This window comes from Propithecus coquereli, unplaced genomic scaffold (genome assembly GCF_000956105.1).
Source record: "Propithecus coquereli isolate 6110/MARCELLA unplaced genomic scaffold, Pcoq_1.0 Scaffold228, whole genome shotgun sequence".
Taxonomy (NCBI): Eukaryota; Metazoa; Chordata; class Mammalia; order Primates; family Indriidae; genus Propithecus; species Propithecus coquereli.
Genome location: NW_012147819.1, coordinates 1,682,311 through 1,696,083, shown reverse-complemented (window position 1 = coordinate 1,696,083; position 13,773 = coordinate 1,682,311). Strand labels below are relative to the sequence as shown.

Below are 13,773 nucleotides of genomic sequence, written 5' to 3'. Positions count from 1 at the left end.
AATTTACTGTACCTTGTGTTATGTGCCCTCTCTCAAGTAACCATGGCTGGAGAAACCTATCAAATGGCCACAAAGACAGATCCAGTTCATATGAAAATATGCCCTCTAGGTATATTTTGCATCCTGTAAAGTTTAATGGGAACACATAGCACTTTTCTCTAGGAATAGCAACAAGTTTGGCCGAACGCCTCAAACAGTTTGCACTGTTTTTCTTGAGAACAGGAGCACAGAGAGGTGACAGTGTGGGTGGGACAGAGAATGCCCTCTGCAGCCACGCGGGGGTATCTTAGCAGAGAGCTGACTGACCTGACACAGTCATTGGAAATCTTCAGTTCGTGTGTGCCATTTGCTAATGAAGCGAGCCAATTGCTACAGATTTAGTCAGCCCTTCCTATCCACAGGTTCCCGGCCATGGATTCAACCAACCATGGATCAAAAATATTCTAAAACAAATTTTAAAATAAAAAATAACAATACCACAATAAAACATAATGCAAATCTTTAAAACCACAGTACAACGGCTATTTACATAGTTTTTGCATTGTATTAGATTTTATAAGCCATCTAGAGATGATTTAAAGTATACAGGATGATATAATGTAGGTTATATACAAATACTATGCCACTTATATAAGGGACTTCAACATCCGTGAACACATTTTTTATACCCAGAACCCCCTCAGATACTGAAGGAGGACTTTATTCAGGTATCAATACTGGACTTAGATCATGATTATCTCAAAGAATAAAGAAAACCAAAACCACTTTTTTTCTAATCTGGTAAATTTTTATAAAACAGCACGGTAGATACAATTTGAGTCGTTTTGGTAGTTTTAGTAAGCAAGTCCTCAAAGGACAGTCCATTCATGTGGTTTTTATATAATTATGTCGGCATGAACTCAGTTACAACCAGTGATATAAAGACCCCAACTAGGCTGAGACTGGCCTTCCACACAGGAACCTAGGACTTTATTGCAGCTCTCAGATTGAACCAGAACCCCTCCTGCAGAGCCTCGTCAGTGGGCCACTCCAGGTAGGTCTTGGTGTTCATTATCTTCCGCAGCTTACAGAAGCGCTGGGGAATGGCTTTTTTCTCGATGGGCTCCAGAAGAATGAGAATGGCAGCGTCATCGTTCTCATCAAAGAGCCGAAAATGGGAGAAATCCAGTTCATACTTGCACCACTCACTCTTCACAAAGTTTTCAGAGAGCACAAAGACAGTTTTGTGGCTCTTTTCGATGGAATCAATAATATTGTCGATGATCCATTTGCCAGGAATAAAGTCCCGCTTATGAAGACACAACTTGAAGGGGGGGTTGAAATTCTCCAGCTCCTGGACCATCAGGTTCTCCACCCAGTAGGAATCCTGTTCACTGTAAGAAACAAAAGCATCGTAACAGATGTCCCTCCTGGGAGCTTTCCGGGGCTTCCTTTTGGCCTGGAGCCAAGCCCACATCATTTTCATGTACCACACTCCGTGGAAACGGTGGCACAGAACTCCAGTGAGCAGGATCAACAGGAAGAGGGCAAAGCACATGCCAGACACCAGTGCTGCCCTGTGACACTCAGACACCGAGAGACGGACGTCCTGAACCCGCTGGCCCCGCACGTGGGATGGAGAATCACACAGGTAGTTTTCCGTCCAATTGATGAAGACCTTGGCCAGCGCTTGCTGCTCCCGAGTGAAAGAGAGGAACTCACAGGAGCAAATGAAGGTGTTGCCACCAGCTTCCAAAGTTTTCAGTTTGTGAAAAGAATCAAGTTGCTCCTTAGAAAAAGTATTTATTGTATTCGTTCTGATGTTCAACACCAGTAATGCGGGTAAGAAGGAGGCATCTGGTAGAGTCTTCAACTTATTTTTAGAAATATAAAGTTCTTTGAGTTGTGGCAAAGTCACAGGAAATGAATTGAGGTTGTTATCACTAACATCTAAAATTTCCAGTGTCTGGGGAATGCAATAGGTTAAATTGTGTATTCGTGTGTTGGATAAGTTCAAATATTTCATCTTTTCTGGCCACTGACAAGTTTTAGGCATCGAATGAAAATGATTCTTACTGATATCAAGGTGAGTCAGGTTTTTCAGAGTAAGCAAAGTCTCTGCAGTTTTTCCTAATGATGTTAAATGATTCTGCCTCAAAATTAAGGTATGTAGAGAGGGCCAGGCATTCTCACAGGCTGAATTTTTCAACTGTTCCTCTAACATCAAATTTTCATTGAGATCCAAGTATTCTAATGATTTTAAATGTTGTGAAAGTAAACAAGGAACCAGAAAAACCTTACTGTTTTCTACTGTGATTCTTTTAACTCTTCCTGCAAGTGAATATAGTGTCCTCAGATCATAAAATGAATAAAAATGTAGAATACGCAACCTCCGTATAGTTAATGTTTCTACTTTACCTGGATCTTTAACTATGTCATTATCAAATGTACTAAAATCACCTACTCCATCAAGAGTACAGTCGTCAAACTCTATCTCTAACAATTCAGAAGCGTAACTCATAAGTTTTAGAACCTGAGCCAAACTTTCATCGGTGATTTTCACATTTCTCAATGTAAACTTTTTAATCAATCGATTTGTTTCACTGATGGAGAGTTCTGAAAAATGGAAATTGTACAAATCAACATCTCGCAGTTCCACATATTCCACGGAACTTAAAAGATCTACAAAAATCTCCAGTAGTAAAATAGGCTCACTCATATGAAGGGTCAGATTACTTATGTTCTGAATTGACCTCAAACTTTTTGGCTCGTAACTCTGTAGAGCTGAAGCAACAATCTCAAGTTCCTGAAGAAAGGTGAGTCCAGCAAAATCCTTTCTCTGAATCGTAGTGAAGCTGTTAGTATTTCCCACTCTCAGGGTTCGCAAATTTGTGAGATGAGAAAAGAGAGATGTTTCCCCGAGTGTTTTGTAAGGATTTCCCAGTAAGTTTAAGGATTCCAAGGAAGAAAGGGGCCTGAACCAGGAGGATGATAAATTAGATAAGTCATTATAGGATAAGTCCAGATGTTTCAGACTGCCCAGGGAAAAAAAAGAATCTTCATCTATTGCGTTAATTTCATTGGACTTTAGCACTAGAGCCTGGAGGTTCATGCACCTCCTCAGGTCACTGTTGCCAATATAGGTGATCTTGTTGTTGGACAGGTCAAGACTTTTCACAGCTGCTGTAAGCCCTGAGGGAATGGAGTTTAAAGAACTAGAGTGGCCAACACAGACACCAGTGGAGTCACAAGTCAGAGAAGCCTGACCAAAGGACCCTTCTTTGGAGAGGCTAATGACAGCCCCCAACACCCACGCCATCCACAAAGCATATGGCATTGTCCAGTGATGCAACCTACAAATAAAAGAGGCTCAAATGACTGATTGCTTTTGACAGCATATCATAATTCCGATACTTGAGAAATGTTTTGCAGGCATAACATATACACAGAGGATATAACAGGTGAATGGCACATATGAACGGGGATAAAAAACAAATTCCTGGGCCGGGTGCGGTGGCTCACGCCTGTAATCCTAGCACTTTGGGAGGCCGAGGCGGGTGGATTGTTTGAGCTCAGGAGTTCGAGACCAGCCTGAGCAAGAGCGAGACCCCGTCTCTACTAAAAATAGAAAGAAATTAATCGGACAATTAAAAATATATAGAAAAAATTAGCCGGGCATGGTGGCACATGCCTGTAGTCCCAGCTACTCGGGAGGCTGAGGCAGGAAGATCGCTTGAGCCCAGGAGTTTGAGGTTGCTGTGAGCTAGGATGACGCCACGGCACTCTAGCCCGGGCAAAAAGAGTGAGACTCTGTCTCAAAAAAAAAAAAAAAAAAAAAACAACAACAACAAACAAATTCCTTGGCACATCATCAACACAAACACAGATATATGGCCACTGTGCAGTGACTTCAAAGCACGATGACCTGGGAATATAGAGCAGGACTCAATAAACGTGGGCTGAAAGAGTAAATGAATGAATGGAGTGATGAACAAGCAAGCAGTTTAACAAATGGGCTGGGCTTAACCATATAGATTTACAATTACCTTTTTCTGCACTTCAAACCTTCTTATATAAAAGCATGTCTTTTCCCTGTTTCAATGCTCCCTTGACTCACAGAGACATCTCACAGAACCAAACCACAGCTCTCATTGAACAAATATTCACTGAATGAAGCTCCAGGAGTAGCACGCTTCAACCCAAAGAAAAAGGTTTCACGTGCCTCAAGCCTGCCTGTACTTACCACTAGCACGCAGGAAGGATGTTGGAAACCCTGGGCAGAGCAAGGTGATCTGCTGGGTTGAGGGACACTCCGACCATCAAACCTTCTCTTCCTGTTTAGAAATAAATGCAGCCAATGTTTAAGTCTGGATGGGCTGTTCAGAGGAATGGGGGGAAATAAGGCTGTCTGCACCACAACTGCTAGTTTAATTTCAACTGTTAACCCAACAGTTTTCTCTTTGCCCACTTTCTGAGCCCTATATCCTTCCCTGGCTCTATTCAGCTGTCCCATTTCTTGCATCTGTATGCCTTTTCTGTATTTGCTCAGTATATTAACTCTACCAAAATTTTTAAAAAATATTTATCCCAGGCCAAGTATGGTGGCTCACACCTGTAATCCTAGCACTTCAGGAGGCTGAGGCAGGAGGATCAAGATCAGCCTGGGCAACATAGCGAGACCCCCATCTCTACAAAAAATAAAGAAAATTAGCTGGGCGTGGTGGTGCACACCTTTAGTCCCAGCTACTTAGCAGGCTGAGGCAGGAGGATCACTTCAACCTAGGAGTTTGAGATTGCAGTAAGCTATGATGATGCTACTGCACTCTAGCCAGGTGACAGGGCAAGACCCTGTGTCTCTCTCTATCTCCCCCCTATACACACACACACACACACACACACACACACACACACACACACACACACATCTATATATTTATCTCCAAGAACAAAACTTTTTATAGGTAAAACTAATTCTCTCCATTCACAGAATCTGAGAAATTATAAAGGCCTGGGTTGTATAATTTAAAGTCACAGAGAATTAAAACAGAAACATGCTTAATTTGGAAATTTAATTGCTATCAGAGTCAGAATTCTTATGTCCACACCAATACCACTGCTTTGCATACCCTCCTCCTTTTTTTAGATAAATGGGTCATACCATGCATATTTATTCTAGATTTTCATTTTTCTGCAGATTTATTAAAGTATAATTGGTATACAAAAAACTATACATAATTAATGTATACAACTTGGTGAGTTTGGACGTATGTATACACTCATGGTATCATCACCACAATCCAGGAAATAAACATATCTATCACCTCCAAAAGTTTCTGCCACTCTATGGTTTGCCTTTACACTTTGTCAATGGAATCTTTTTGTCTTAACCCATTAGTGCTGCCGTAACAAAATAGTGGAGACTGGGTAATTTATAAAGAACAGAAATTTATTTCTTATCGTTCTGGAGGCTGGGAAGTCCAAGATCAAGGTATCTGCACTGGTTTCTGGTTAAGGGCTACTGTATTCTTCCACAATGGTGCTTGTTGCTGTGTCTTTACAAGGCAAAAAGCGGGAGGGTAAGAGAGTAGTACATTCAATCTCAAACCCTTTCATAATGGTGCTAATTCCAAGGCAGGGCCCTCATGACTTAATGGCTTCCCAAGGGCCACACCTCTTAATACTGTTGCATTGTGGATTAAGTTTCAATGTAAATTTGGGAGGGGACATCATCATTCAAACTATAGTACTTTTGATGAACAGATGTTCTTACATTTCATATATTTTTAACAGTGATTTTTGTGGCCTGTTTAAGAAATATTCCTACATTATCACGAAGGTATTCTCCTTATTACTTTCTAACATCTTTATTGCTTTGGTTTTCACGTTTAGGTCTATAATATACCTGGGATTAATATTTGAGGTAGCAGACAGGAGTCATTTTTTTCCAATATGGATATTCAGTTAACCCAGCACCATTTTTTAAAAGATCATCTTGGGGAAATAATCAACAATATTATCTCTGTCAATAATCACATATCAAAATAGTGCTGGGTCTTCTTTCAGTGCTATTTTAATCCAATCTCTGTTTTTCTATCCCTAAACTAGTAACATACTATATTAAAAACATAATATATCTCAATATCCAGGAGAGCAAGTACTTCCTCCTTGTTATTCTTCAAATGTGTCTTGGTTATTCTTGGTCCTTTGCATATTTTTATAAATGGTAGAATCAGCTTGTGAGTTTCAAAAACAAAACCTGTTGAGATTTTAATTGGCAATGCATTGAATCTGTAGATCAATTTGGGAATTATTGACATCACTGCAATACTGAATCTACCAATCCATGAACATGATATATCTCTCCATTTATTTAGGTCATCTTTAATTTATCACAATATTTTATGGCTTTTGCATAAGGTTCCTGGGCATATTTTGTGAAATTTATTCCTCAGTATTTGATACTTTTGAAACATTGAAGATAATATTATAATACATACCTATATATGGCATATACATACATGTAGAAATTTAATTAAATTTTATATATTGACCATGCCTCCTAAAGTGTTGAGATTACAGGTGTGATCCCAGCCTGTAATCCCAGCTTGATCTATAGAAAGGACCAGGTAGTCACACCTGGAATATCAGTGAAATTTGTCACGGGATGAACTAGAAGATCTTTAAGATCATATAGGGATTTAGGTTTAACATGACATATCCAGCATTTAGTGAAGTTTCCTGCAGAAGCTACCAATTGTGAAATCCTAACCATAGTGCTGTCTTGCTATGCATAAACAGAAAGATGACACAGAAAAAAAGAGGAAAAGGAACAAAGATTTCATAATAACAGGAAAGAGAAATCTTGTCTGGGTGAGGTGGCTCATGCCTGTAATCCTAGCACTTTGGGAGGCCAAGGCAGGAGGATCACTTGAGGCCAGTAGTTCAAGACCAGTCTGGACAATACGGAGAGATCCCGTCTCCACAAAAAATAAAAAAAATAGCCAAGCATGGTGGCATGTGCTTGTAGTCACAGCTACTCTGGGGGCTGAGACAAGAGGATTGCTTGAGCCTAGGAATTTGAGGTTAAGTGAGCTATGATCTGGCCACTACACTCCAGTCTGGGCAAGATCCTGTGTCTAAAAAAAAAAAAAGAGAGAGAGAAAGAGAGAAGAGAAATCTTGATCCATGTGATCTTGAGAAAGTTATTTACTTCTAGGATGTCATCTGCTTCTGGGAAGAAACCTCCTTGGTCAGTTTTACCTTGAGGTCTCCAACAGGTACACAGTCTCAAGAGTCTTGAGGGGTGCTTTTGAATTGAGCGATGTGGACCCAAGACTCGCGGCTCTGAAGTTTTGCTACAGAGTGGGTGGTATGGTTCCTTCCAACAGAGTTCAAGGGCAGTCTTTCTCTGCTGTCATTTCCAGAAGACCCAATCCCTAGGTTCTAGATCATGAAAGGTTTGGCTGTCCTCAGTTGATAAATTACCTTTTACCTGGTGAAAGTACACTTTGGCATAATGCATCAAAGCTTTGCAGTATTTAGTCATGTCAGTGTTTATAAGAGCAGGAGATACATGAGGTTCTATTAGGGGCATATGTCTTCCAGTGACTATTACATAAAGGGTTAATTTGTAGTTTCCAGTAGGGGTGGATCTGATGGCCATGAAGGCCAACAGTAATACTTTTGGGCAAAGTAATCAATCGATTCAGCTAACTTTATCAATTTCACATTTAAATTACCATTTGTCCTTTTTACCTTCCCAGAAGACTGAGGATCATAGGAACAACAGTCATGCCATTGTGTTTGTAATACCTTATTTAACTATTTTATAACTTGTCTATCACTGGAGATTTCTCCAAGAATGCCCCATAAAGGAAACACATTTTCTAATAACCTTTTAGCTACTGTTACAGCATCAGTCTTCCTACATGAGAAAGCTTCTATCCAACCAAAGAATATGCAGATTATTACAAGAACATTTTGATATCCCATTGAGAGTGGCAACTGAATGAAGCCATCTGTCAGTGTTCAAATGGTCCAGCAGACAGTAGAAATATACCACCTCAGGTTTTTATATTATCTTACAAGAATTACAGGTTTAGCAAACCAAACATTGATTATAAACCATTTTATCAATTTTAGAACAGTCACCACAGCAATATTTTTTCATAATTTCATTTCATCTGTTTCATGATGAGTTATAGAATACAGAGCTTTTAATGATGAAAGCTATATGGACTCAGTGAGGACCAGATGGCTGTCTGAGTCCTCGCCGAATCCACACTTAACACTGAATTTACATCCTTTTAAAAGTCAGTTTTATTTCTCCAATTCAGGTGCATAACACTGATTATTAAATAGGTTATCATACATAATTTAACTTGGATCAATCTTATGGAGTTCCTTCAAACTGCATATCTTAACCATTTAAGTACTGGCTGACTTAGCAGGAAAATCTGCCAAAGTAGCACTTCCTTGGTATTCAATTCATTCTTATTCTGCTTGATGTTGGGTTAGCAGTTTTAAGCACCAATCAGTTTCTTCATTAGATTCCTGGAAATTCTTACCCAGTCCAATGGTATGATCTTAAAGTTATCAGAAACCTGTACTTGTCAGATTCCTTTCTATGAACCTTTTCAAAGGTGAAACACTTTAGGGTTTTTGTTTGTTAGTTGTTTTAGGTCCCCAAACTTTAAATTTATAATTGGTTTCAACAGCTTTCAGGAAACTACCAGAGTAAAACAAGTAACTCTTTGTGAATGACAAGGCTTAAAATGGCCTTGGTTAAAGATCTGATGAGAGTTTGTTATAATGCAATCCACAAGGAAATTTTATTATTTCTGCAACATACAATGCTTTAAGATAACTAGAATTATAACCAGGACTATCAGGTTTATAAGAGCTTCATGTGATTTCTGAAGCATGTACTAATAACATTTCTACTTAATGTGACTTTAAGATGGTTCAGCATCACTTATTACTTGACAATGCTTCCTGTGCAATTTAACATATCAAACTTAACTAGTTTAACATCTCTTTTTTATAAAGAGAGAGAAAAAATTCCTTTAACATATTGCAGGAGCCCATCTAGAAGCTCCCAAAGTTAGTTCAAGGTCAAAGTTCTTAATTTAAAATTTGATTTTGGGAAGTTGTTAAAAATATGAAAAAGCTTAAAACACTTGATTAAAATAGGATCACAGGTCACTGTGAAATAATATTTATTCATTTAACTAGAGTAATCATTAAAAGACTTCAAAGACAAATACATAAAGCCATGCAGTTGCAGAAAAGCCTTGGCTCTTTTAACAGAGAGCTCAGCAGGCAAAGACCTAATAAAGACAACACGATCGGTACTAATTGATCAACACTAATGTGCACATATGGGAAGTACATTCATAGGGTATTGGGCAGGTGGGAGGGGGGAGAAGGAGATGGGTCAATGCATACTTAACGGATGCAGTGTGTGCTGTCTGGGGGATCGGCACACTTGTGGGGCAGTACAAAGGCAATTTATGTAACCAAAGTGTGTGTATCCCTGTAATACTCTGAAATAAAAATTTTTTAAAAAGACAACATGAAGCACAAGAAATTATCTTGATACGAAATCTTTGTTTCCTAGGCCAATTACTTAGCAGATAAAGAAAAATATTTCGCAATTTTTCATTAAGAGCAGACCAATACTTCAAGAAAGAAGTATTGTTGTCTTAACATAGGAGACCAATTTCTAGTTCTACATCAGTATATTTTTTATATTAATGCTCAATTTTACAAAACACATAAATAATTACCTTCAAATCTTAGTTAGCTTGTTCATACATAGAACTCCCTTCCCAAGATTCTTCTTCCACAAACCTTCTACAACTGTCTCATATCCGTTCGGTTTCTGTCCTATACTCTTCCTCTTTCTTCTTGTGGAACAACCAGTCCTCCTACTTTGAGACAACTATCACTCTCTTTTTCCCTTAACAAAACGCACCCTCACACTTTATAGCTTTTCTTACCAAAAACACAACTTACTTCTTTGTATACTTGCAGAGTTGTTTCCCTTATTATTTCTGGTAATTTTAGTTACATATATTAGTTGGAATTCTTAATTCTCAGTAACTTTAATTTCCAGTGAAAACTAGAAAGTAAGCAATTGTGAACCATCTGTTACACCAGCATTATGCAGATTGACAAATCTATGAATCATAATTTCTAGAAGCATGTGCTGTCTCATAGCACAATTTTTCAATATGACACAAAACATGTTTACCAACAGATCCAACTATCTTTAGTCTCTCTGTAATAGGAAACTATAGGAGAGGCAAAATTTTCTCTCTGTCCTCTTAGGGGTTTTGGCTAGGCCTGAAAATTAAATTGTTGTTTGTAATGAGGCGGTCCCCTTGGTTCCTGTAGCTGTTGTAGCTGTAAAGATACGTCCCTATTTGCTTTAAGTAAGGAGTTGTTCTTCTGTGAACACTGTAATTCTAAGTTATCTCTGGTAAGGTTTACTTATTTTTCTAGAAAAGCACGGGTTCTCAGGCCACAGTTCTTATACATAGAACTGGCGAGAGTTACAGAAGGAGGAGTTGCAGACTCCCTGTCTTCTAGGAGCCTTACAGGAGGCCTCCTATTGGACCGGCTCAGATTTGGTTTCTTTATCAGATCCAATCCAATTCTGGGCCCAGTCCAGTCAAAAAATTGCTCAAATAAAGTCAGAGAACTCAAAATGCAAATTCACAGAGCCAAACCTGAGAGGGAACTTACCCACAGCGTCCAGTTGCAGCGAGAAGGCGATGGGCACAGTGGGCCCCACAAGGACCTTCACTTGGCCACTCGGTGCTCCTGAGGGTCACTGAAGGTCTCTTTTGGATCCCAGTTCTGACATCAAAAACTGTTAAAAGAAAAACTTTACACAAATTAAATTTGACAGAGTTTATTTGAACAAAGAATGATTCATGAATCAAGCAGCACTCGAATCAAAAGCGGTTCAGAAAGCTCCACCCAGGAGTATAAGCAGCAAGCTTTTACAGGCCAAACATAGAAGCATAGTAATTACATGATTGGCCACAACGAGGTATCTGCCTTATTTGGGCATGGCGTGATAAGCATTTGCCTTATTTGGGCATGGTTTGATTAGCTGGATGCCTGTAATTGGCTAAGCTTGGCTATTTGTGATTGGCTGAAACCCAGCTATTAGTTACAAAAAATACTAAGTTAGGCTTCATTTTTTTTTTTTAACATGCTTTGTTGGGTTGCAAATTACTATGTAAGAACTCAAATTTTATTTAACTTAACAAAAGAGAGTTTCTCAATTTTTTTTTAGATAAGTTATTTGTGCCTGATTTTTTTCTTCTTATCTTGCCAGAGGTTTGTCATTTTTATTAGCATTTTTGAGAAACCAGCTTCTGACTTTATAGACGCTCTATTTTCTATTTCATTAATTTCTAATCTTATATTACTATTTATTCCTTCTGCTTTCTCTGGGTTTATTTTAATGCTCCTTTTCCAATTTCTCGAGGTTGTTGCCTGTTCCCATTCTCGATCTACCATAAATGCATTTAAGATTATCAATTTTCATCTAAACACTAGTTTAGCTGCATCTAACAAGTTTTTATATGTATTTTTTCATAATTAATTTAAAAGCATTTTTTAATTTCCATTCTGATTCTTTTTGGACTCATGGGTTATTTAGAAATGTACTTATTAATTTCCAAATATATGGGAAGTTTTTGTTTTTGTTTTTGTTATTTTCTACCTTAATAGCATTATGGTCATAAAACATATTCTGTATAATTTATAATTTATTATTCTCTCCTTTAAAATGTGTTGCAGTTTATCCCATGGCCCAATATATGGTCAGATTTTGAATATGTTCTGCGATTTCAGCAGTTGTTGCAAGCAGTATAGGTCCATTAAGTCAACTACATTAATTGCGTTTTTCACAATTTTCTCATCCTTACTGATCTTTTATCTGCTTTTCCATCAGGTACTAAAAGAGGTATGATAAAACTCCCACTCTGTGGATTTGTCTATGCCTCCTTGTAGTTTCGTCATTTGGGATCTATTTTTATTTTTCATTTTCTAATTTTTTATGTCATGTTACAGGTGCTTATAAATTTAGAATTTTTATCTCTTCTCAGGGAGACTTTTATCCTAGCAAAATGTTTCTCTTTATCTATAGTAAATGATTTTTTTTTTGCCTTAAAGTCTATTTTGTCTGATATCAATATGGCGACAAAGCTTTCTTTTGGTAAGTGATTGCAACTGTTCACTTTATACCTCTCTCTGTCTCTCTCTCTCTCTCCCCCCTCCCCGAAAAAAAAATTTTTTTTCCTTGCTTGCATCTAAATTCTAAACACAAGTTCTCATTTATAGAAGTTGGAGTTATAAAGGGAACTTCAGAGCATTCTTATTAAGAACTGGATTCTGCTTACATGCTCTAAGTCGTTTTCGAATCAGAGACCTAACTCACACATTCTAAGAATGAAGTGAAACCAGCCCCGGTGCGGAGGCCAGACTCCGGGTTAGGAGCGAGGGTCCTGGACAGACCCAGAGTATGGAACCTTTCCCACTGCTGAGCCACGGTGACCGAAATCCCGTCCTCATAAGCTCGGTCCCAGCAGTCACCAGTGAGCGCGGACACACTCCTTGCAAGACGCTGGAGTTCAACTTCACCAAGAGTTGAAAGTGACGCAGAAGGGAAGGCGGCCCCGGGGAAGCCGTGAGGCAGAAGGGGGGATCGCCCACCTCGGCCTCCAGGGAGACGCAGCGGCCCGCAGCCTGGAGCCCAGGGCACGGTCCCCGCGGCTACCCCAGCGGCCAGCAAGGCTGGAAGGGCGCTCGGCTCAGCCAAGGCTTGTTGCACCCCGACGCGCACGGTCCCGACCTCGGGCTCCGCAGTGACTAGAGCGCCCCTTCCCAGGTGGCTCCTGCTCCTCTCGAGGGCCGACCTCAGCCCGGCCTTCTCTGGCGTCCGCATTCCTGCGCACAGAAGCATCGGCGTCCCCCGCCTGTAGCTCTCCCCGCCGCCCCCGCCCCGACCTGAGCCACCGGGTGCAGCCGGCTGGGAGCCGGGGGAAGGAGCGCGGAGACGCGGCGCGAGCGGCAACGGCGAGAAGGCCCCGACGTACCTGGGAAACCCGCGAGCAGCCGCCTCGCCGCGGCCTCTTGCTGCCTCCAAGCCGCCCACAGGAGAACGGGAAGTGTGAGTGACGGGAAAGTCCGCATGGCGGGGCCACCCTCCCTCCGGAGTGTGGAAACCGTCCCTTCCCCAGAGCACGTGCCGCCGCTCAGGGGCAGGTTCCGCGGGGCCTGCGTCTGCGCCCGCGGCCTTGGCCCTCCGCCTGCTGCGCCCACCCCGCCCCAGGCTCTGCTTGGTGACCACGACGGAGGCTGTGGCCGTCTGAAGGCGGGTCTTGCCGCGAAAGCTGCCCCGCAGGGCCAGTTCAGAGGAGGGGGTTGGGGGCTTGATGGAGGTTGCAGGGCAGAGGAAAGAGGACGGAGACCCTAGAGGGGCCTCACTCCGCCCCCTACGCCCCTCCCGGGATTTTCCAAAGCAGGGAGGTGGATTTGGAAACGGAAGAGAAGGCTAAGTGGCCAACTAGAGAGATATCATCTCACCCCAATTAGAATGGCTTTCATCAAAAAGACGGGGATAACACATGCTAGCGAGGACATAGAGAAAGTGGAACTCCGAGACACTGGTATGGAAAACAGTATGGAATTTCCTTAATAAACTAAAAATAGGCTGGGCACAGTGGCTCATGCCTGAAATCCCAGCACTTTGGGAGACCAAGGCAGGAGGATCAC

At 40.7% G+C, this 13,773-nt stretch overlaps 1 protein-coding gene and 1 long non-coding RNA gene across 2 annotated transcripts; both read right to left on the bottom strand.

Annotated features, from left to right (window-relative positions):
* Positions 1–774: 774 nt before the first annotated feature.
* On the bottom strand, positions 775–3,326 carry TLR2 (toll-like receptor 2). Its single transcript, XM_012645267.1, has one exon. The coding sequence runs from the start codon at positions 3,314–3,316 to the stop codon at positions 962–964; it is 2,355 nt and encodes a 784-aa protein (XP_012500721.1). The 5' UTR covers positions 3,317–3,326; the 3' UTR covers positions 775–961.
* Positions 3,327–4,226: 900 nt separating this feature from the next.
* LOC105811133 lies at positions 4,227–13,118 on the bottom strand. The gene is made up of 3 exons (XR_001137537.1): positions 13,095–13,118; positions 10,729–10,855; positions 4,227–4,313 (listed from the first exon to the last, which is right to left on the bottom strand). It is a non-coding gene; the product is annotated as an uncharacterized LOC105811133 (long non-coding RNA).
* Positions 13,119–13,773: the final 655 nt, after the last annotated feature.

Coding starts and splice junctions, on each gene's coding strand:
- TLR2 (XM_012645267.1), bottom strand. CDS start 3,316: ATGCCATATGCTTTGTGGATGGCGTGGGTGTTGGGGGCTGTCATTAGC.